This window comes from Simochromis diagramma, unplaced genomic scaffold (assembly GCF_900408965.1).
Source record: "Simochromis diagramma unplaced genomic scaffold, fSimDia1.1 OVJJ01000603.1, whole genome shotgun sequence".
Taxonomy (NCBI): domain Eukaryota; kingdom Metazoa; phylum Chordata; class Actinopteri; order Cichliformes; family Cichlidae; genus Simochromis; species Simochromis diagramma.
In genome coordinates this window covers 5491433-5516529 of record NW_024387414.1, presented here as the reverse complement: position 1 = coordinate 5516529, position 25097 = coordinate 5491433, and the positions used below count along the sequence as shown (strand labels likewise).

Sequence of the window (25097 nt, the reverse complement as noted above, 5' to 3'; positions counted from 1 at the left end):
CATTAAATTCTTTTTTTGGTACTTTATTTATGTTACAATGATTTCCAACTGGTTTTATTTGCCATTTAATTCACCCGCAATCTGTCATATGTCTTAGTTTATATGCGTATAAAACACTCCTTGATGTCCAGATTTGTGTCTTTAGCTCAAATCTTATCAATCTAATAAAAACGCATGCTGAATGCAGTGTGTCTGCAGGTGGCGCTGCTTTTTTATTATTGCATGCGTTTCTCAGTGATGTTAATGGTGACCTTTGGCACTTATTATTGTAAAAATACAAACAGATAGTATTTTGTTTTCACATGAAACACAATTTGTAATGGAATTTCCCACTATGTTATGCTGTGTTATAGAAATTCTACTACTCTATGCAGTAGTGTGGAAAAAAGTAACAGCCATGTGCTGTTAATTAAATGCACTTGGTTAAATGTTCATCAGCAATAGTGTCCACCTAAAAGCAGAGGTTTTGGCAGATCCCTGCAAAAGAATGGCTGAACGTGAAAAGAAACAACATGTTGCAGTGGCTCAAAGTCCAGACCTCAACCTGATTGAAATGCTGTGGCGAGACTGCAAGAAAGCTGCGTATAGAAACTAATACCCGCAGACCTCAATGAACTCAAACAAAGAATAGTGGAACAAAATTCCTTCCCAAAGATTTTAGACTCATAATGTTCAGAAAATGATTACTTGCTGCAGGCTGTACTTAGTTTTTCACAGTACTGCATACTTTGGCTGACTGTTATTTGTAGTGAGCTGTGAGACTTTGTGAAATCTGCTCTACTGTATCTCTATTGTAGGGCCTGCCTTACGATATAAAGCGCCTTGAGGCGACCGTTGTTGTGGTTTGGCGCTATATAAATAAAATTTAATTGAATTGTTCAAGAGTGATTTCAGCATAATGTATTGATTAATATCATTAGATTGAATCCCGAGACAGCACGTGTAGGTGTCACTGTGTAGGTGACCAGCCCAATGCATAAAGGAATTAGCATCAATAACGGCCAAATACTTTAAGACTGTGTCATAAGCTTTTAACAAGGCAAAAACATCATGACAGCAAAGGAAATAAGAGAGCAAGTGAGAGACAGAGTGAGAGGCAAAGAGAAAATAATAATCTGTAAATATTAATTAAGCTTAATTGGTCTTTGGTGGCCAGGAAGCAATGCATTATGCATTCCACTCAAAAAGTCTTTTAAGCACAACAGATGATGGAAGTGGATGATTGTCAGCTTTTGATTATTTGTGTTCAACTTAAACCACATCTTAAGGTTCGCACAACTCAGGGAATAAAGTATCCCCACAGCCCCTTTTGCATCAAAGCAAACCAAAACACTTTGCATAGGCTGTGTCTGTTCTGCCTGCATGTCACAAAGGGAATCTTGTCCTGACATCTCCAGCCTGAGCAGAGTTACTTTTATGTTTTTTTGGTTACAGCGAACAGAAACACTCACACGGTGAGGTGAATAAGCTCTCATTTAATTCAACAAAATGAAATTATACAACTAGTGGTTAAAATCATAATTGAGTCCCAAGTAGGCTACATGTCTGTCACTGTAAGGAAACAGGTTGTGCTTGTTTTACACACTCGATTCATGGGGACACAGAGGAATTACATTTTCTCCTTTTAAGGGTAGGGGTTTGGAGAGGCATGGCAGAGAGAGGCTATCTTGATTCAAGCCAGGGCTCACATCCAAATATTTATATCTGATAAATGATCACTCAAAGTCTGAATCCTCTTATGCTATAAAACTCACAGAGCAGAAATAGTCTTTTTCTGTATTTTTTAGCAAAATAAGACAGTCTCTTCATGTGCTCTTCCTGAGGAGAGACTGAATGAAGTGTACCTTCTGTATATGTGAGGTAACCATGAAAAATACATAATTATTATAGTAATATCACATAATTATCATCGCCATCTTCATATTTAGTTGATCATTATTGATAACAACAACTTCTTCATCTTCCACCTCATCATCAACACAACATGTCATGGATGAGTCACCTTCATAAAATCGTCTGAGCAACAAATGAAAAAGATCAAAGAGTTAAAAGCCAAGCATCATCGTGAGGCTGGATACATACTGGTCTTAACGGTACAGTACACTGACAAAAATAAAGACTCAAATAAATTATTAGAAGACACACTATCGATCATATATCATATATCTGTGCATGGCAGGTGAATAAATGCAAAAAGTCAGTCTACAACATCTCTCCAGGTTTCTCTCTTTCTGTGTTTGAGTGGTAACCCAACAGAGAGAAGTCTGGGTCTACATGCGAGAACATTCTCCTAGAAGTCTCTGATGGAAGGAGATGTTTATTGAGTATAAGACTGCAGAGACCAGATGTCTCCACACTTTGTGCACTCCGAATCATTCAGTATCCTGAAGAACAGAACCAGTAGTTATGTCAGCTTTTTTCCCCACTTCCTTTTAGTTCTTTTGATCCATTCTTCCCAAACCTACACATGAGAATGAGAGGAGTCCTCGAGATTTAACCCACAATACCAGTGCTTGAAGACCAATGGCAGAAGAGCACGCAGGAGTAATCAGTTTGGAATTATAGTCCTCCTGTCTTGCATTCTTTAGATGATCGACCTGCAAGATCTGTTTCCATTTCTTTTCTTCCATCTAAAAGTCCATGGACATCGAGCGCTGTTGTGGATCAACTATGGTGGTACTGTTACGAGCACTGTTGCCACGAACACTGAGGGTTCCACAGGCTCCTCCCATCCCACCAATACCTCCAGCGATGCCACTAGGCCCTGCCATGCTCATGGCTCCTGCCATACTCATTCCACCACCCATCCCACCACCCATTGCCACTCCACCCGTTATACCCACCGCTCCACCAATTGCTCCTCCTGCAATCCCTGATGCTCCTCCTCCTCCCATTGCTCCTCCACCTGCGGCTCCTCCACCCACTCCTGTTGCACCGCGCCCATAAATCTCACATGTGGTCTCCTCTGTGACTCGGTCCTCAATGACCTGCTGGTCGCAGTCGTGAGTCTGTGAGTGCTGCTTGTAGCCATAGCAGCTCTTCTTATAGCTGGCTGTGGAGTTGAAAGTCTTCATGGGTGGCGGCTTGGAGAAGTCGTTGTGGTAGGACAGCTCCATCGAGCTCAGAGTGGTGCGGCTGTGTTTCATACTGCCACCGCCAGTAGCCACAGAGCCTTGTGAACCACAGTGGTGCTCGTGGACGCAGCGGGACATAGTGGAGGAGCGCCGCATCTTGTGGAAGCTGTCCAGCTCCTCAGAAAGGTCAGCTAAGTCAGAGGACATCTCTTTGTCACGCAAAGAGAAGAGCTCGTAGTGGGGAGGGTCGAAGACCTCCTGGAATCCAGCCTTATTGAAAACACCAGGACGCCGAGCTACAACCTTGAAAAGAAAAAGATCCATTCAGACGATACACTTAAGTGATTACCAGGCCACTGGTTGTCCACTGTGATGCAGCATGAGCATATATCAAGACAATAGAAGGAATAACCATTTTAAGTCTTAAAACTGTCAAAAAAAATGTAATAAATGTGCTGCTTGAAGCACTCTGAAAACTAAATCTCTCCTTTTCCTATATGAATGATTTGGTCCAACGTGGACAGAGATTTAATTATTTTCCCCTTTTCATCAGGACCTCTCCAACATTAGACACTTCAAAACCTTGGGTTTTAAATCAGAATGAATTTGTACTTTTATGTGTCTCATTTCTTACTCAAATCATCTCATTTTATGCTTCTTTTTCTTTAATTTTATCATGTCTTCCTATGTTTTTATCTCTTTTGATTATCTGAAATGTACAGCACCTTGGTCGACAGTTGTTGTTTTAAATGTGCTATATAAATAAATTTGACTTTGACTAATTTATCACATGAGACATTTATGTATGTTTTCTTTTTTGTGCTGATTAACTGGATGGGTGTCAGCTGGGAAATGCCAGTTAAATGTTAAATCCGAAACACCTAACTCTGAATCTTCTCTAACTTTCTCCACTTAAACAGTCATGTTTCTAAAATGGTAAAACAAGTACTTAAGCACTTGTTTTAGTAAGTACCTTTTGTGCCATAAACATGAATGAATAATTTAACTCAATACACATTATTTGCTTGCTTTTTAATATATATATTTTATATCCATTTAAAGCATGAGTCAAAAGGAGAGTACTCCTTTTTAGGGTCTCCACTTTGAAAAATGTTCAGCACTCACTCAGGGAGAAATCCATTATGGGAGAGTCAGACTCCAATATTTCTGGCCACCTCAAGACAGCCATAAAGTAATGCTTACTGAGTAAGTAATGGGTTCTGGGAATTATGAGGCATCATAGAGTGATGTAAAAATAGATGGAAAAGGAAGCTTAAGAGAAAATGGTGTAACATAAGAAGATATTACAATGCGACTATACATTTCCTATCTCATGTACTGGATTATTTGTGACATGTGGTGAAATCTAAGCATAAGCTTTTTTTGTTTTCTGTCTTTAGAGCTACATTCGTTTCCAACTTGTAAGTAATTCCATTGCTTTTAATAATGTATCATCTTTTTAGGCTCCGACATCTCTTAGTTGAATGAAAGTCATGAAAGTCCAACCACCGTCTTTGGACCTAAAAGATCATAGAGATGACGCAAATCCCCCTGGGTCTGCCTTGAGTTGATTCCCGGTTAGGCCCTCCTGACTCGATTTCCTGAATGCTGCAGTTTTATCGTGGGAGATGTTGATTCCTGTGCATGAGAGTTTCTATAGATAGGTGTAAATATGGGCTGTCTGGATACACAATGTGATGAGGTTGAGAGCCATACAGGGGTAAAGGGGTGGGGGGATGGTGGGAGGGGTTCACATGATGTGTTTTCTGTCTTGCTCACTTTTTTCTTTTTTTTTTCTTCTTTTTTTTTTGAGTTATTTGTTTTTTTTGTTTTTTTTTTGTTTGCTTTAAAAAAAATCTGTAATTATTAATGTTGCTATGCTGTTATTATTATTATTATTGTTGTTGTTATTATTATTATTATTATGCTTGTATTTTCTGTGTTTGGTTTTCAGATGTCTGAGGTTAACCCTGAAAGGCATAGATACAAGTTGTGAGTTTTCTGTTTGTTTTTTTGCTTTGTTTGTTTGTTTGTTTGTTTTTATTTGTTTTCCAATTTAAAAATGAAAATAAAGCTTGGGGGAAAAAAAAGAAAAGTCAAAAAAAAAAAAAAAAAAATGAAAGTCCAACTACAACCAATGGCAAAACAAAGACTGTATTACCTTTTTTCTTGGCTGTTTCATTTGGACCAGGATGGAGATGATAAGAAGAACAAGAACTATGCCTGATGAGACGCCGATAACGGTGCCATGGGTCTTAGTGATCTGATGAAAAAGCCCCTTAGATCGCTTCTCTGTAGCAAAAAGGTTAATGAGAGGAACAACAGCAATGAAAACTGGGAAATTTAAAAGCAAATCCAAACTCTACAAACATGCCATGTAAATCTTAATCAGCTAGCTGGAAGAAAGAAGGTAATCACCTTTGCAGTGGTTTTCATCCCATGGGTAGACACAGTTCTGAACGCCATTGCAGACCAGGGAGTTGTTAATACACATGTTGCTGTGACAGAAGAAAGTATTGTCGTTGCAAGGAGCTGCAGGCAAAAGACAATACACCGAGATAATGGAATTTAGAAAAAAAGAAAACATCTGTCTAACAGTGCTGAGTAAAAGATGACTACACTGTGAAAAGGACCAGAAGCTATTTTGATGATAACAATAAAACAATAACAATAAAAGAACAATCATTTGGCTGTGGAAATCTGTAGAGGCCTGTAATAAAAGATGAAATGTTCTATTATTTTCTGAAACACTGGAGGTCTAATGGAGACACAGTACACATAAGGCCATGCATCATCATTTCCTGCACACATAACATCGGAGTGACGAGGGGAGGAGATGACGGCTTCACTAAACTGCAGCCATCACGTCAAGAGACTCTAACAGAGGGGAGACAGAGAGCGGGTGGAGAGGGGGAATAGGGAAAAGATGAAAAGAAAGGCAGAGGTGGGGATGTGGGGGCAGAAATGGCTTCGGTTCATCATGGGGGTGCAGGTGGTTAGGCAGGTGCCGCGAGACACAGCACATTAAAGCAACTTTCAGCGTATGAAGACTGTGATGGCAGAGACAGAGATGGCTGGTAATTGAGGCTGGCTGCTGGGCTCAGGAGACCGATGCACTTCCAGTCAGCAGGAAGACATGCAAGGCTGAAAGAAGATGCAGATGACTGCATACTCGTATAGACAAGTTTGGAGCTGCAGCAAAAGCCAATTCTTATCTGCCAAGTGGAACTAGAGATGGGTGATGTGGAAACTGGGTTTAGGGTACTTAAGGATATTTATAGAGTATTTTGTTTATTAGTCCAGAGGAATTGTTTAGCAGACAGAATATTTTAACACTAATAGTTGGTTAATATTTCACAAAGTCCTCTATATAACAAATGGAAAATTCATGTCGGGTTGTAAAGAAACAGGAGTGTGCAACTAAAACTTCTTATTGAGTCTAATACAAAATAAGGGAAATTAGAAAACCTCATCTTTGTGAGAGCAGCCCTATATTTAACGCCAAGTGTGCCATATTCGATACATGAGTTTCTGTGTGGTTCAGTGTGTTTTTTCCCCAAAAAATCTGATCATATGAATCATCGGACACATGCAGTGCCACTGTAAAAAACTGCACAGAAATACCAGGAGCAAAAACCATACATACTAAAACTAATATATGCAAATTGTTATTTTATTTTTCTTTAATTTGTCAGAAGGTTCAATAAACACTCTAGTTTCTAAAAATTAGAATTTTATGGTAATTATTTCATGGTTCAAGCTTTACAGGGTTAAAACAGCTGATGAGTAGTATGCTTTCATTTAATTTGTTTCCATTTCAGTTGCCAACAATAACAGAAAATGATGTCTACAGGATATTTTCTTCATCTAATTTCAAGTCGGTTTTACACTAAATCCATTAGTATCCAATTATTTGTATAAGACGTGTCGTATATCCTGGACAGGATGGCGCAGGCACAGAAACAGCCATTCATGCTCACATACACGACAAACAGGAATCACTGAGTAACAAATGGGAGTTCAGAGAGGGAAAACATGCCAAGTCCACACTGAGAGATTCAAAGCCAGAACAGTGCTAAGCACACTGTCCAATCCTAAAGCTCATAACTTGTGCAAAATATGACCCAATCAGATTTGTCCTGTTCAGTTGAGTAAAGGATGTAACAGAGAATAGATTGGAATAAAGTAATGATAACATAAAAAAACAAAAACAATTATGATTAATGTATGCCTCATATTTATACTTAGCCCAAAGGATGAGCATGCTTTTAAAATGGTGTTCACAAAGATAAATATTGTTCCTCTTCGCATGCAGTACAAAGCAAAATCTGTCTCTTATGGCTTGTTCGCTTCTCCAAACTGTCCCTTCCAAGCTCCCCTGAGTAAACCATTCCACCCCTTTTTCCTCTCTCTTTTTTTAAACACACAAGCTTAGCGGCTGTGTGCACACACACTCTCTGAGTCTTTATCACAGCTGAAACAGACTCTAGTTTGCTCTACTAGTTTCAACCCTCTTCCAAGGTCCATTGTGATGAGGGCTTTGTGCCTCCACTTGCTTCCTCTGCCTCAGGGTTAAATAACTTTGACAGCGGGACATGCATATGGGCATGTATGTGAGGTTGTGCATGACAGAGTATGTGTGCGCTGGAGTGTGCTCTCCTTCTATTTCCCAGTGACAAAGTAGACAGGGTCGCTCCCCTGACACCGCCATCACTTCCAAACCGATTATGTGTCTCTCGCCTTCAAAATGTAGTTTCTAGGAAGGTGTCAACAGCGCTTCACCCTCACAGCCTCTCTCCTCACACAAGGACATAACTCATCTGAGTGTGTGCATTGTGTGGCCATGTGTTTATTTAATAAGGCTTTCACGTGCCTGGTTTACATTTCATAGGGGATTCTGCTGGAAGATTAGAGCACATGACGGAGTGCAAAAGGCACAACTCATCTTGTACTAAGTGACAAAGATTAATTGTTCCCTCTGACCTCCAAGCAAACTTTAAGCCAGTCGCTGACTCTGACCAAATAAAGTTTAGGAGTTCTTCAGGAGTCTTCAGACTACTCTGAGATGAACTGTGTGTTAGTCAAAGTCAGAATTAATGAGGATCCAAATGATCTTAAGGACTCTTCAAGTAAAAAAAACAAAAAGAAAAACACCCTTGCTGAATCTAAAAGCCTTCAAGTTGCGACTGCAATCGCTATGGGTTTGCTGATGAAAACAACATTAGCATTCACACAGGGCTTGGGAAGTGTGCAGGAGAATGTAGCAATTAATATTTCAGTCCATTCAGGCATTTAATGAAAATATTACAGTGTGCTAACAGAAAACTGTTTTCTGCCTGGCAATTTCTTTCTACTTTATACGCAACCTTTGGCAGCATTTGTCTGAAAATCTCTTGTACTTCAAAAGTGATGAAGCCCAAACTGAAATTACTTCCATTAACCCCATTCAGCATTTCCTTTTACCAAAACAGAGAAATAAATTCCTAGTTTCCTTTTGTAAGTGACCTATAATAAACACAGTATGATGCGGTGACATGCATATCAAGAAACTATTTGATACTTTCAGTTATTTAAAAATGCTGGAGTTAATAATTGGTTTTCTCATATCTGCGGTCTAAACATGGCGCAGCGTAATTAGCTTTCCCTGCTGAAATGGCACTTCAGTGTCTGCTGCTGACTGCTGATGCAAATAGAACACAGGACCTCATAAATCAACTGTTTTTACGACTGCTCGTGTGTGTGGGGTTGATAACGTAGGGCCTGGAAGATCCTGAAAGTATCAACATGTATTTCCTCCTTACGGATGGGAATTGAGAACTGGTTCCAGTTGAGAAGAGGCACCAGATTCTCCAAAGTTTCAGTTTCTTTTATTAGTATGAACACATTTTTATGAAACTTGCTGAATCTAAAACACAAGGCAGCAGAACTTTTTGCATGCCCGAGTCACATGTAAGCGTTTTTCTTCTGTTTATTGAATGTGTTTGGACTCAAATAGTAAATCAGCCATGCTAATGCTGAAAATCTGTGAAGGCTTTTTTTCTTTTTTCCTAAACAGGAAAATGACGAAGACTCATTAGGGAACTGTTAATGAATCACCAAACCAACAAGCAGAATTGATGATGGCAATGAAATCTTATCTATATAAATCCCTACGGCTTACCCGTTCTTAACAGAGAACTATTCAGCCAAAGAGGGCAAAGAAAACTACAAATCACACTCCTAATAAACAAATAATAACACAAAACTGTTATATTTTATCTTATTTGTCAGCTTAAAAAAAGCTAGAGATGGTTAAATCCCTTTAATTAGTCAATATCTACAGAGATTCATAAAGTGCTGTTCAACAGCAGCGTTAAACCCGCAGCAGAATGCCGGGTTTGATGTCGTAAAAATTGTCTAGCTCACAGTTTTTATACGTGTGGTCAGACTGAGCCCGTTCTGTGTATTCCAGATGGCATCCAGAAACCGATGTCTTATGCTTGTTTTGTTTTTTTTAACAGCATAACAAATGGCTCTAGGCCAAATACTCAACCATGTGGAAGTTCACATGAGGAAACAAGATGTTAAAATGCTGGGTCCAGGCTGAATTAGTATTGTCAGGAAGACTGGCACTCACGATCAATAAATGATGTGAACAGCATGCGGAAGCGACTGAGTCGGCTCTTCTCGTCGGCCCACATTCGTACGACTCCCATGTCGTTGTTAAGCATCACATCGTTAGCCACGGTGCTGCAGAACTTGGCCTTGAGGTTTTCAATGGCACTGCTGCCATCGTACACAGCCACGAAGTTCTTCTTACACTCATTGGAATGCTCCATCTGGTAGTCTATGAAGCGCAGGTAGATCTGGGGATGCACAGGAGATGCAAATCAAATGAAATTCACAGCGATACATCACTTCGCTTCACTGCTGTCTAACCATGACAGCAGACTAACTTTACTTTTTATGTCAGCAAAGTGTGAAAAATATTCATTAAATCAGAAAACCCAATGTAGCAGACACGGAAGATGTTCAGACACTCGTAATAAACAAAACACAGATAAGAGAAGAACCCCGTGAACCTGTGAATTGTTATAAAGCCCTTCCTTAGAGCATGTAGGTATGGAGGAAAGAACATAGGTTTACTTTAACAAAGTAAATCTAATTCATCCAGGTTGTGATACATATAGCAGTATATAGCAATGTATAAAAGTAAATCTGAGAATATGGAGCAGCGTGCTCTGTGTTCCTCACACACTGTTTTTTTCATGGTTCTCTTCAGAGAATGCCGCAGGGAGGAAAGACTAGTGAGCTGAAGCTGCAGCTCTCCTGGCATTGAAAGTCTGGGCTCAGAATGAAATACTAATGGTGTGTTCACCTGGTCAGAAAGTCAGAAAATTTCAGCTTTCCAGAAATTGCAGTCAAACACAAGTATCAAAACACCTTGTATTTATCATGTTGTACTGACCCAAAATTTAATGGGATTTTTAAAAACCTGACTGAAATGCACTAGTTTGTCCTTGAACATCGCATCGATTCTCAGCCTATAACAGTTTCACCTGGTTATAGCATGAAGCACAAAGAAGCAAGTCATAAAGAATAAGCCAGTTACAAAACAGATTTAATAAAAGCTACTTTCAGCTGCTCCCTTAGTCACAAGGGGTCACGCTAGAAGGTAGTTCTACATGTTTGATCTGCCACATTTTAACACCAGACACTCTTGCTGACACAACCCCATTGAGATACGTGGGTCTCCTTACTGGACTGAAACAGGACCTTTGACTTGTTAGAGAAACGTGTAAAAATGCTAGACTATGCAGCCAGTAGAAAGCATCCTCAATACAGTTTCTTTATTCATATAATTTTGTTACTACACCTGTGCTTTTTCTACAATAACACTACTACTGAGATACAACTTCACTTTGAGCCTGTGCCCTGTTTATGAATGTCTTTCTTACAAACTGGACATAAAGGAAGGTGATGACATGTAAACCTGCATTTTTTTCTAATTACCACTAGGGGGTGACTCCCTATTATAAAGCAGCCTATGAGAAAATACATAGCTATTGCAAACTAATTAATGACCTCAATCAGTAGTTTTACATCAGTTAAGACAAAGTAATTTTCATTATGCTAACATGGACCCATGCTGAGTAAAATAAACAACAAAGCAGGTTATGCTTTAGGATGTGGCTACCTTGACACTATATGAGGGTGCAACACTTTCCATTTCTCAGTCAGAGCCACCTCTTGCACCCAATGTGTGTTTCCAAAAAAATTGGTGACGGTTAAAATGCCAGCCAAGCTTCAAAATTAATTTCACAAACCAGTGGGTTTTGTCACAGTAGCAATGTCCATCTTATCTTTACAGTCTATGTAGCCAGCACAGCATAGTTTGCTTATTATTAAGCCCAAGTATATAACTGTGTTTCATTTCAGCTCCCACTGTGAGTAACTGCATAGCACGAGTCAACAAATTATTCTGCGCACAAGTCACGTCAGGAATAATGACATGATAAAATCATGACCATGGCTCAGATTAAATTTCAGCACATTTAGCTCGCAGACACCGGTGAGCAGGCAGCAGTTAAGTAGCTGCTGAGCCTGCTGCTCTTTTCCTTTTGCGTCATTGAGCTAATGTCTGGCCACTAAACTCTGTCCTTCTACTAAATTCAGATCATCTTCACGTCTGCTTCACACTGCACACGATGAATCAGTGAAGCGATTGTGGAGGCTACTTTCTATGCAAGTAAGAAAAGAATGCGTGTCCATGCAAATCGTGTATGAATAAAATATTACTTTCCTATATACATATCAGTATTTAATGTGCATAGGTAATTACTTGTACTGTGTGAATGGATACTGTGTAATTTGTGACTGAATGCATCTGCCACTTTATACTTAATAGGATGTGCATGAATTTGTGTGCATTAGTGTATTGAGCCCAGTGAGCAGCCCAGGAGTGTGTGGATGACTCATTTAGTCACTAGGGAGAAGCAGAGCAGCAATGAATTAAGGCTAGCCAGGTTGCGGTTGTAATTCCAATGAGATTTTTGATATCTAGTCATAAATATCAGAACTTATCACTGGGTTTTCACTCTTGGCCTGAAAATATTGCCTACTCGTGAATCTCCAGGGCCACACTAAATAAAATTCGCCTGCACTGCTTTTTCCCATGCTGCCTATCTGTGTATTTGCAATGCTCACACCTATTATGTTTTAAATTACAGCCACAGTACAGACAAGACTGCCAGAAGTGTTGTTCTCAATGAAAGGAGTGCACAATGCTACTGTATGCATTACCGTTACATATTTAAATGTAAATAATTTACAGACTCACTCAGATTTATATCCACCGATCAGCCACAACACTAAAACCCCTGGAAGGTAAAGTTAATCAGTGGTCATTGTGCTACAATGCAACCTGCCTAGGCATTCATGTGCATGTTACTTTTTTACATGCTAGCCATTCAAATGTGACAAAACTGGCTCAAAAATGTGGCAAAAAACACGTCTATACAAGAGGTTTACTTAAATAGGTGAGGGGTGCCATAGCTGTAACAGACTGAGTACACTCCGAGGAAATAACACTCTCAACACCAACTGCACCGCTACGTTGTAAAAACTGCTCAGCAGCAGCTCAAGGAACATGATTAAAAAAAAAAAGTATTGAGTTGACTCTGCGTGAATTGGCACAAACCTGATCTACCGACACCCACAAACCACCTCCTAGGCGTCCCCCTTCAGTGGTAAACAGTAAACAGGTGGTTTGTCGGGTTGTGGTTTTACATCTTCTTGGCTACATGTTTACTTATTTACTTGATATTCTTATAGAGAATATCAAAAATAGTTTCCCAGTGACACAAAAATAGATAAAAGAAATGTGTAATAGCATCACAATAGTAATAGGTGAATGTGCAAAGAATTAATGGTGCAAAGACAGAGAACAGTAGGAAGGTGAAGCAATGGAAAGTGGGGCACACTGAACAGACTGGCAGTATACAAGATGATTTCAGAGTTTACTTCATGACTGTTTAGATATTCTGAGTCGTTCCTATTCTTGTTTGTACTCCAAGGATCCCCCCCACACACACACTCGCTTCAACTCCTTTCAAGTCCTCATGGTAAAATTCAAAATTACTTCTCCTCAGATTTCTTTTCATGGATGACTATTCATATCTATTCTGGGATTAACTGCATTTGTTGCAATGAGATTTTTGTATCATTTTCATGCCATCTTGGACAGGATTCATGCAGGTTTTTGTCATTTCCACAGTTCCATTAGTGGCCAAAATAAATATTCTGAGCTGGGGTGTGAACAGAGCCCCTGTGCTCTTACAATTCACTGAGAAAGATGTGTAACCTCAATTTTCAGTGACGCTGAGAGGCGTGAAATGATTGAACACAACTGAGAGAAACATTACTGATGCTTTAGATGTAAAATTTCTGTCTTTCTGTGGTGCTAACTCAGTATGTTGCCAGTGTAACAAATATCCCCAAGAGAGATGAATAAAAACCCTTGAATGTTATTCCACTTTATTTTGTGGTGAGAATGGAGGATGTTTAGAGATTTTATTTATTCAAGGTGTGCATTTGTCTGGCATAATGAAATGGGTTTGAACATGACTCATTCAAGCAGAAAGATAGACACCAGCTAGATTTTAGTGTTTAGAAAGCACCACAATGGAGCTCGAGCAGGATAGAAAAAATGTGTTAAGGATTGTACCTGGTTACTGACTAAAATTAGTCAGTACTGTACTGACCTTGGACTGAGAAGGAGCCTTGATTGTCCAGATACAGTCCAGGGCATCACCAGGCTTCACTCGTTTTTCTTCCTCCACCTGACTGGAGCGGATAATCCCGTCCCATCCACCAACATTAAACTGGCATTCTGTAGAGAGACAAAAGAAATGTGGAGGAGAAACATTTAAAAAAAGAAAAAAAAATGAAAGGAGAGAAGGGTGTAAAATAAAAAAGTCAAGAATGGGGTCACATGGATGTACATAAAAGAACCAAATAGAAAAAAAAGAGCAGAGGATAACAAGAAAAATGGTTATTATGAAAAGAAACACATGACAAACAGAGGGACAGATAATGGATTTTATTGAGGAAAGAAAAGGATTTAAGGCTGAACTGAAGTCAGCATAGCGGATTAGGAAAAAGGACAATAAGAAGACAGAGAAACAAAGAGAGAAAGGCAGGGAGGGAAGAGCAAGATAAAAGAGGTGTGTGTTCCTTCTTTCGTGTTCTTTAATTTGTACATGTGTGCTCATGTACGTCCTTTCAATTCATATACAGTCGTATGCTTGTCAAGGTAGATTTGCGCATTCAGCATTAACGCCAGTGCCTGAGATAGCCTCCGGTAAGCTTCTGAGCACAGAGGAGCTCTTCAAAAAGGATCGAACGCAAACCTGCAAAATACTGAAGAGCTTACCTGGGATGGGGTTTAGCAGTCCACCCACGTGCAGATGAAAATCAGGGTCTGAAATGATAAGATTTGGATGGCACATTACTCTCAATCCACATAGCAGAAACAGGTAAGAAGAGAACACAAGATAAGATCACATTAACGCATCCTAGATAAAGCAGAAAGGAGGTCTGTTTGGAGCTAATATCTGTCACCTGATGGGAGGCACTGATTTCTGGGCATACTGGGTTTAGATTTAGAAGGCTCTGATGTTGGACTTGTCTCTATTGAACGGCAAGAAAACAGGGGGGGGGGAATATATGATTGAAGAAAATTGTAGATCGTATGAGAGAACTGTGGATGTCCATTCTGTCTTTTTCCATCATCTTTCACTGGTAATGAACACAAACAAGATGGGAAAGGGGGGAAGATAAGTATTCCTTTTGTTATACGGAGATCAGATTCTCCTTTATGTTTTGGGATAAAAGCAAACTAATCAGATCCTGTTCTTCACACATCTTGCTCAAAACCTTTGATGTGTACAAAAACGTGCTTTCACACTCTGTGCCATTACATTCAGTGCAAATGTGCCGTTCGGTTGCTTGTACCTGCAATAAAGGTGTACTCGATTCGGAATCCAAGGCCTTCCAGCTCCTCGTCGCTGGTGAACTTAACCCACATAAAACGTCCTGTGGATGTGACAATCTCTGGATTCTTTCCCCCACAGAAGCGATCAATAAGCGGAGAGAAACCAAATGGCCCATCACGTATTTCGATGTGATCGAAGCGACACTCAAAAGATGGCTCTATGTAGTAGTTCTTATCAAAAGACAGCTGAATCCTTTGTCTAGGAAGGGCTTTGGCAAACAAGGGAGCAGAGAGAGAAAAGAAACAAAGGGAGAAAATCTGTGAAAAGAATACAATTAAGTCTTTCCTTTAGAGGACGCAGATAATCTGGGTGGTGACATGAACTTTTTAGAAGTTGGCTCAGAGCAAGGTGCAGATTATAAAGTCTTGTAAATCCTGTTCCACATTGCTGACTGTTAATTTCTGATACTTAGCCATGCTAAATGTTTACTGTATGTAAAGGTTTCTTAAGGTTGTATTCAGGCATGATATTCTATTTCTAGAGAGAACCAAAATGATCAAGGAAAATGTGACAAGTGGCCCACAAGAAAGTGGTTTGACTACTGAAAAGTAGCACTGAATTAAAAATGATCAATCCAAACGAAAGTGTTTCCTGTCTCTGTACAGGCTGCATTACTGAGGACTTTCAGAGTAATTTCTGCTATTCAAACTATGAATAAGGACCAATATTAGCACAGGTGGTGTTCACCCCCGAATATGATGGTCTAACTCAAAATCCATCCATCCATCCGTCTGTCCGTCCGTCCGTCCATCCATCCGTCTGTCCGTCCGTCCGTCCATCCATCCATCCATCCATCCGTCTGTCCGTCCGTCCGTCCGTCCGTCCGTCCATCCATCCATCCATCCATTCATCCACCCATCCATCCATCCATCCATCCATCCGTCTGTCCGTCCGTCCGTCCGTCCATTCATCCATCCATCCATTCATCCATCCATCCATCCATCCATCCATCCATCCATCCATTCATCCATCCATCCATCCGTCTGTCCGTCCGTCCATTCATCCATCCATCCATCCATCCATCATCCATCCATTCATCCACCCATCCATCCATCCATCCATCCATCATTCATCCATCCATCCATCCGTCCATTCATCCATCCATCCATCCATCCATCCATCCATTCATCCATCCATCATCCATCCATCATTCATCCATCCATCCGTCCGTCCATTTCATCCATCCATCCATTCATCCATCCATCCATCCATCCATCATCCATCCATCCATCCATCCACATCCATCCATTCATCCATCCATTCATCCATCCATCCATCCATCCATCCATCATCCATCCATCCATCCATCCATCCATCGCAGACAAGTTTTAGCTTAGATTTTATACTTTCAAGTTATGCTACTCAGTCCGTTTACAGTGCATTCCCTGTGTGCATACATCACTCAGAAGAATACATATACAGACAGGTGACAAATTAAAGGAAAACCATAAACTCTTGACACCTACAATGAGAAAGTAAGTAAATAAGTCAAATTTATTTATATCTTTTCACAGATAAAAATCACAAAGTGCTTCACAATACAGAAGGCGATTTTGTTTGCTGGGGAAATATTTGGCATGTATAGTTTGAGCCCACTTCTCGCCTCAGAAGAGGTTCACTTCAAATCAGTACAAAGTTGCTCTGAGCATTTCTGAGTCTTCAGTGTATGATGACACATTTCTGTCTGGACTGGAGTGGTCTCTTCAAGGACGAAAATGCTCTATCCATAAGGTATAAGGGTGCACTGAATGAGTATAAAAATTATGTGAGTCACATTTGATTTCCTTTGCATTACCCAATCTTAACCCAGCTGAACGCCTACGACAGACTTCGGACGGAGATGTCAAGCAGTGCTCTCCAACCATCATCAAAGCACCAAATGAGAGAATATATCTTGTGACAAAGTTGTTCATCCTTCCAGTGGGTTACAGAAACTTGTATGATCAATGTCATTTTCTGACAGGTGTGCAACGGCCCAACACTAAAATATTCTATTCTGCACTTTTCCTTTAATGTGTCACCCATGTGTATGTGGACACACATGACCACAGCATCCACAAATGGAGCCACTGTGGGATATGTCAGCACTGCTGTCACTGATTTTGTGAATACACAACACTGCAGTCACAGCATGAACTCTAGTTCACAAGTTCATCTGTCATGCAGATCCAGATGAATGTACTGAATGTTTGTTGCACTTTAATACCATGCCTTCCCTCCCCGCATACACACACACACACACACACATAGTCGGTTGCAAGGGCAATTCATGCCTTCAGAGATGAATCATACTAAAAAGAGATGTTGAGGGTGAGGGCGTGGGGCTCTCAATCATGCCAAGCTTGCAGAAGCAAAATGCACCCAGGAAAAGAGAAAAAAGAGCAAGGTCAAGGGTGGTACATGTGTATGGCACAGAGAACAAGTGAACTAAAATAACCAAAGTGATTCTCTTTTCCCTGTGTGAGTTTTTGCTTCTGTTCTTGCCTTTGAATTTGAACCTTTCTGCTTGAATGAGCAGCCTGTATGCCTGCACTTCCTGCTATGAGTGCATTCACTCCCTGATGTGTTGAGTCTCATTTTCTCTATAAATTTCCATCTCCTTCTCTCTCTCTCTCACACACACACACAAACACACATGTAAATGACACAGCTTGATACGTAAAGAGCAGAATGTATAATCACTGAGCTGATGAACTCTGGGACAAGACAATCAATGAGGCTCACTAACCACAGTTTATGATTACAAAGCGATCTGATTAGCTCTTCTACCAAACGTGAGCATCCATCTCGCTGCGATTCAGACTGAAAGGCTGAACACTGGAGCCTGAATATGAATATGACTAAGGCCATTCAGGACTAAATAATAGTAAATGATAGGTTTCATCTGTGGTGTCCCAGGCCTGCTGCGAGGTACTACTGCACACATCAGTAGGCTTATTCACCAACAATAGGTCTGAGCTTGCTTTGTCCACAGGGGGAGCACTTGAGCCATATGAAAAATCTATTCTCCACCACAGAAGGTAAAAGCACGCATCTCATCAGCATGAGAGCCTGTACTTTAACTTCATGGATAAACAGTTCATCAATTTAGAAAACACATCAAGCAGCATCCCAGACCGCATCTCCTATAGCTACTAATGATGCTTTCCGTTATGTTTCCCGTGCGGCAGGAAACCAAATTACTGATGGGTGTGATATTTCTGGTGAACACTAAAGCTGACAAGAATGCCTACAATTCAGTGATATGCCATTAGAGCTCAGTTGTGTAGCAGATGTTCATCTCTTTTATATTTTACTTCAATAACCGAATCTTTTGCCAATAAAGATGAGCACACTGTAGCACTGCTCTGATGAGACCAGAAGTCAGGCGCTACCCACAATACGCCACTCTCCATCATTCTCAAAGGGTATCTGTGTGCTGAAAGAAACTCCGGATGGCTCATTTGGAAAAATGTCAGGCTGATTGCCCGCTAGCAAAAGAACAGAAAATCAGATAGGAGCGAGGTTATATAAAACAATGCCAGTCAGGCTAATGACATTCACTGAAGGAGGCAACACGCTGAAAGGCGGGAAACTGTGTCAGCTGTTCTGGTGCTATGGAGCAGAAGATGAAACATCAGTGATCTGGCTTTACCTTCCAGGATGTAAACACACTCCTTATTGGGTGGATAGGGGTTTGGGTAGTTTGGGGAGGTGAAACTCCCGCCGTTGATGTTGCGGATCCACGTGCCACAGTCGTTCTGGTTGGGCCTCTGGCCGCCATAATCGCTCGGGGATTCTGAAATCAGAAAGGCAGCGGGAAAAGAGAGAGCGACAGACAGATGGGGTATTGAGTCAAGGGATCAATGGGGGGATGATTGGAAGGCAAGGAGGGTATACGGAGGATTGGTGCAAGAAAAGGAACAAGCAGGCAGAGGATATAAAGGGACGAGAGGCCTGATGGAATTAAGAAAAGAACCCCTTTTGTCCCGTGATAAAAGTAGAGATAATGCCTCCTCATTTCACACTGGTTCGATATGGATGAAACAACATTAAGAGAAAATAGGAGCACCTGAGCTTACCTTTAGTTCTCTGTGCCAGAGCGAAACCCTCTTCTATTAGAAAGAAGAGTACCCACGCTGTGAAACAGAGATATTACACATTAGTCACAGGTGACTTAAATTCTGTATTCATATCCTCGAGTTCATCAGCAGTAAAGCCACTGAACAGACACCGAATGTGATCGGCTGTGGTATTGATTTCCCCTGTGTCTGATGAAAGTGAAATATAGATCAATATAATTTTTAAGTACGTCTGTGATTGAATTAGTAATTTTTTTTTAAAAAGGTATGGCTGGAAAAGGAAGAGGAGAGCTGAGAGAGAAAAGTTAATGCAATAAAGGTATATCAAGAATGAGAAATGAGGAAGAATGAGGGAAAAAAACAGTCCATTATCAATACAAATTATTCATGGAAGGACAAATAGTGCACAGGCATCCTGGAAATAACACAAATCTAAGATGGAAAGTGAGAACTAGACATGAGGTCACCATTTCATTCATTGCTTTTCAGTGACTGGGTGTTGTGATATATCTGTGTTAATGATAGCCATATTGTCTCAATAAGAAATACTGATATCATGTTCATGTTTTTAAAGATTCATACAGTCATGGTTACAGACTTTTTCTCCAACCCCCATTTACAGTGTCATTTATTTACCGAAAACAGAAGCAAAAAGACACAATTAAGAAAGCTGTACAAAAATTAATTGGACCAGGAGATTTAGTTTCATCAGATTTTCCATAAATAGCAGTATTACATTTATTATGAGTCTGTTTGGCCACAATAGTGACACTCTACTACACACTATTATGACAGTACTTGTCATTCCGCGGCACAATAAACAAGGGCTACTGTGATTCTTTTCTCTAATTACACTGCATATTATTTCCATGTTAACTGATAAATTGTTGGTCTATAAAATGTCAAATAAATATTAATCTAAAAGATTGTTTTCCTTGTCCTATAAGTACATTTTCACATATGACTATCAAAATGGTTTCAGTTGTTCAGGAATTCCACTGATGCTTAGCGAAACACGAAACGTGGAAGCAGAAGAATATCAATAGCAATAATAGTTTTATCTGCAACACTAAAGTGCAGTGCTAGTAGGCATTTTGGCTTCAGAAATATGTTGCTAATGACAACACTTAATGGAGATAAAGTTCAGTGTGAGATAAAGGCATCAGTACATGAAGAAATAATACAGCTAAGATTATATATAGATATGAATGGTGGGAATACCTGAATTAGTCACAGCTTTAAATGTACCTATACAGTGTGAACAGACTTGCAATGATACTTGTAGAGTTATTTAAAGGTAATTTGAATCTACCAACTCCACCTACTAATCTGCAGCCTCTGGGCACCAGAAAGATAAAGCATTCGCACAAAAAAATGGATACCGGGCCTCTGGGCTCACAGCGTTGATGAGAAGACAGGCATCTGGGCAGCGCATGGACACGGCCAATAAATGGAATATGTTGTAGTACAATGATATCTGCGCTGAGAGCACGCATGTTACAGCTTCTGACACTGCCTTGCTCTGATAAGCCGCTGTAGACCTGATCCCCACTGAGTTCATAATAGGTTGGCCCGCTCACATCGAATAGGAGAGCAAGTGTGAGCGTGGCACATTGCATAATGGCACCCAGGAAGGACGGATGGAAGACTGACAGAAAGAGAGAGAGAAAGAATAGAAGCGGGTATCTAATGAAGAACAATCCACATTTAACATGAGCAATGAACACAAACGTACCAGTGAGCCTAGATGCTTAGACTCATTTTGAAATGCACACATACAAAAACCCTCCCTCCCAGCTTCAGGATCTCATTACCTCTGTCTCCATTATCTTGCAGTGAAGTAGGTGGGAGTACGAACTACCACAGGCAATTTTGGAGAGCAGACCACCCAAATAACAGAGAGATGCTGCAAGCTCACACTGAGGCTTTTTCACTGTATAAGCCAGAATCTAAATTCTGAAGATATCTGAAACACTGCTGCCCTCCACAAAGCTAAAGTGTGCACAGTGGGAATCTCACTACACTCCGAAGGCCTTTTGTCAGAAGTTTTAAAACACAGACTTCGTAAGAAGAGTGCTTTTATCTGTAAAGACAGAGGGCTGCAGTGACCTAAATGTGTTTCAAGTCTATAAAAATGTAAACTCACTTAAATGGCAAAGGTTGCATAATTTATTCTGGTAGTTGTAACATATTTTGAAACAATATAAATAAATCAGCAGCTAAACAGGATTTCAGTCTTTGTCACTTCAACATCAAGAGAACAACTTGCAAATGTGTATAAAAACGGGTGGAGTGTGGAGATTATGAACATAGACACAACTTGTAAAAAAAAAATGAGTTAATGGGCTAACATCTTATGAAATAAAGCACTCTTTTAAAAATGTAGGTTGGGTCATCTCATCCCATTGACCTCTGGTCATTTTAAAGCACAAGAGGAAACGTTACCGCCGGTTTCAACCCTGCTATTCTAGGTCATGTCACTTCATCTTTACATCACTTCTCACTCTGGCGTCCAAACCAAGCAGAAGCTGGGCACAAACTGAGGTCACCGCAGCTTTCTGAACTGAAACAGAATCAGCAGCACTGCTGTACCCTACGGAGACACCCCCTGTTACACGGGTGGGAGAAATATCATTGCAGGCCCATGAGATACTATTGCCTGCCAATGATTTAATGTGGCTTCAAGATGAATAACTTATGGGCACGAGTTAGAAGTGCCTGGGAATTAGATAATTCCTTTGTGGCTACAAGTACAAAGCAAAGGGACATAGAAACTAAACTGTCTTTATATTAGGGGGAGATGCAGAATTCTTTGTTTAATGGCCACACCAGGCAGAAATATCCTGCAGTTCATCATGGCTGTTGCCAAACAGTTGATAAGATATGAAAGTCTCTAAAAAGGCTTCAGTTTTACTCACACTGTAACCTGTGTAGTGAAATAGTGAGGTACATTCACCCAGAGAGGGTGCTGAAAGCATCAGAAAATCAACAGCGCTGGAACACACCGGACTATGCTGGCTATTAGACTCGCCGCAAGCAGGATTGGTTTTCATGTATTAATCTGAGCATTTACAAACACACCTCAAAGTCAGCAAAGGCAGTTCCATAGAAACAGCAGGTTAGTGACTTAATATGGACAGTAATGCTTGAAGCAGCTTTTATTTTGAAGTGCAAGGAACTCTAGCCTGTTCAGTAGTTTTTACTACTTAAAAATATTTTTCTTTAAGGTTTCTTTGCAAAGCTGAACTTAAAACACTACGTATCTTCTGGTCACTTATTATTAAGACGTGGTCAGGATAGAGTTACATGCCCAGAACTTGTTTTTTCATCCCCGTGTATTGAGCAAACCTCTTGCGGCCAAGCTACTTTCTGGCAGTGACGCTCTCCTCACCTTTGTTAGCGGTGGTTCGCTTTGCTGTTAAATCGTTTTCATGGCCTAAACCTCAGCGGTGCAGTGAACTGAACCACACATGCAGACCCTTTGACAGGTTCGATGCACTTAATCGGCGTTGCAGCCTTGTGCTCCGGCGCGTGCCTCCTGTGCCAACCGCACGATCCTGTGGCTGCAGCGGGAGTCGCTCCGGCGGCAGCACGCGCGTGTGCGGGACGTCTGTGACTGGCTCTTAAACTTCGTCGTTTCCTCCGCAGCAGAGAAGGAACTGGCCATGGTAGCACCCATTGACACCCCTAGCTGTAACCCGTGCATTACAAAGTAATATGAGAGTATATTTTTTTAGGTTATTGATAACATATATTAAAACATATAATAGCTTTAAGTTTCCTTTTCTGGACAGATTTACGCTAGGCTACACTGTTTGTGACGAGTTGTTTTTATTACGCCTTATTGGAAGCAGTCAATGCGCGCTGACGGCTCGTATCGTTGCTGTGCGTTTTTTTTTTTTTTTTTAAATTGTATCTGACCTTTGCTGTCCACTATGATCATAAATCTGCTCCCATTGTTTACTGATTGTAAACTGAGTGCCGCACAGATTCTGCTTTTTTTCTTGCACCATTGGACCATTACAATATAATAAAAGCACAAAACTATTTTGATCGATTAAATGCTCAAAATACCAGATGATTAATGGTGTTCGCTTTTATTTATTTATTAAGTCTTTCTAATTAGCAGCGAATGTGCTCCGGTCGACTAAAGCCAATCAGACCTAACCAAACCCTGGAGGACCTGCGTGGTTTGAGCAGCAGAAGCTTGAACCAAGATCTGTCACAAGAGGGCAAGTAGATGCAAATAAAGGAAGAATGGAAATAGGTGTGACAGAAAGCAGGAAAAAAACAAACGTTGAAAACTGTCTGTAAATTGCATCAGATTAAGCGAAAAACATTAAATTAACGAGGCGCATTTTAATCTTCTAAAGCGCATCCATGGTTAATAGGCTATTTGAATTTCATGGCACCTTCATTCTGATGGGATCAAACCCCACAACCTGCAGTTAAACTGTCAGCTGCGCTAAAAAGAGAGGATTAAACGTTAAACATTATATCCAAGGTTGAAATATGCTGTCGTCCGTGTCGTGGCCAAGGAATCAGACCTTGACGCGCACCTCGGATGACCGAGGGGCTCCTGTACAACTCACCTCTGTGCATTTCCTCTGACGATGTGATTCCTAACCCAAAAGCACCTTTTCTAAAAACGCCCTCCTTTTCTGACCATTTTAGGGGTCCACGAGGCTCTTCACAAAATCCAACTTTGCTTGGACAAAAGTAAATCCATTACGCAGAGCCGCGCTCCACCGAGCTCTTCTTCGGCGTTCCCTTTGCTGCAAGAAAAACCCCGCTGCGAGCCTTTCAGCCAGGCATCATTACAGCAAAAGGAGCCTGCAGTTGGACCACGGTGGAGAACACATGTGGAGGATGGACTGATCCAGCTGGGCTGACGCGCTGTAAGGAGAGGAAGGTAGGTATCCAAAAGACGCAGACGGATGGATGATGGATGGAGAGTGACAGAGAGATGGAGACTGGGGAAGAGTACGGAGGAGGACAGCAGGAGGTGGAGAAGAAGAAGAGTCCGTCTCTGCCAGCTCTCCGCCCGTGTCTGAACTAAGAAACGCTCCTGAACGAGGCTCATTTAAGCCGTGGGCGCTGCTTACATCAATGAGAGGCTTGTCAGAAACACGGTCAAGTTACAGACAACGCACACGGAGCTTTTCCGGTGAGGTATTTCAAAAATAAAGTTTCACCCGCGAACTTGTTGCGATTTTTAAAGAGAAAAGAGCATAAAAAATATCTGTTTATCTATCTATGGGGATAACACTGATTCAGCTATCCCGAATAATACAGTCACGGATAACTAATGTGCTAAATATTGCACATGTGGACACTGCTCTCATTAAGAAAGGGAATGACACGTTTTCCCCACGTTCAACTTTTGCTTGTTTCACTGGATGCTTTTATTTTTAAGGAAATATCATATTTCCGGTCTGTAACGCTTTATTTGCTGCCTAGTCTAACACAGCGTGCAGCGCACCACCTACTGCTTTGAGTCCCCTTGTCTTCCTCACTGTATCTCTCCGTCAAACATTGTCTCTCTCTCACACACACACACCGACGGCTGGCAATTGTCTATCAATACTGTAGTGTTTTTAATCAGTTGCAATCTGCTTGAAGGCTACATTGTTACTCTCATTTTCCATGCAGGGGAGGTTTACCCTCTTCATGCATTATTTAGTAGGGCGGCCCTGTAGAGGGGTGCAGGCCCAGAGGGGTGCTCCAAGGGACCTTCAGGGGTCTCATGTAAAATTAAAGGCTGTTTAATTTAACCGTGCAACAAATTCAGATAATGAGAGCATAAAAAGAGGATTATTTTGAGTGGAAATTTGCCACTAGCTTCTCAGCAAGAAAATAAACAAAAAAAAATGTTCTTGGAAAGGAGCTCCAGTGGGAAATTCCTAAAAGTGATCAAGTATGACTTT

At 40.7% G+C, this 25097-nt stretch overlaps 1 protein-coding gene across 1 annotated transcript; it reads right to left on the bottom strand.

The window, feature by feature from the left end:
• Window positions 1-1455: 1455 nt before the first annotated feature.
• LOC120721070 (neuropilin and tolloid-like protein 2) lies at window positions 1456-25052 on the bottom strand. The gene is made up of 10 exons (XM_040011119.1): window positions 23763-25052; window positions 19171-19227; window positions 18744-18887; window positions 15069-15317; window positions 14488-14535; window positions 13817-13944; window positions 9691-9919; window positions 5493-5606; window positions 5236-5366; window positions 1456-3377 (listed from the first exon to the last, which is right to left on the bottom strand). The coding sequence occupies exons 1-10, from the start codon at window positions 23770-23772 to the stop codon at window positions 2631-2633; spliced, it is 1857 nt and encodes a 618-aa protein (XP_039867053.1). The 5' UTR covers window positions 23773-25052; the 3' UTR covers window positions 1456-2630.
• Window positions 25053-25097: the final 45 nt, after the last annotated feature.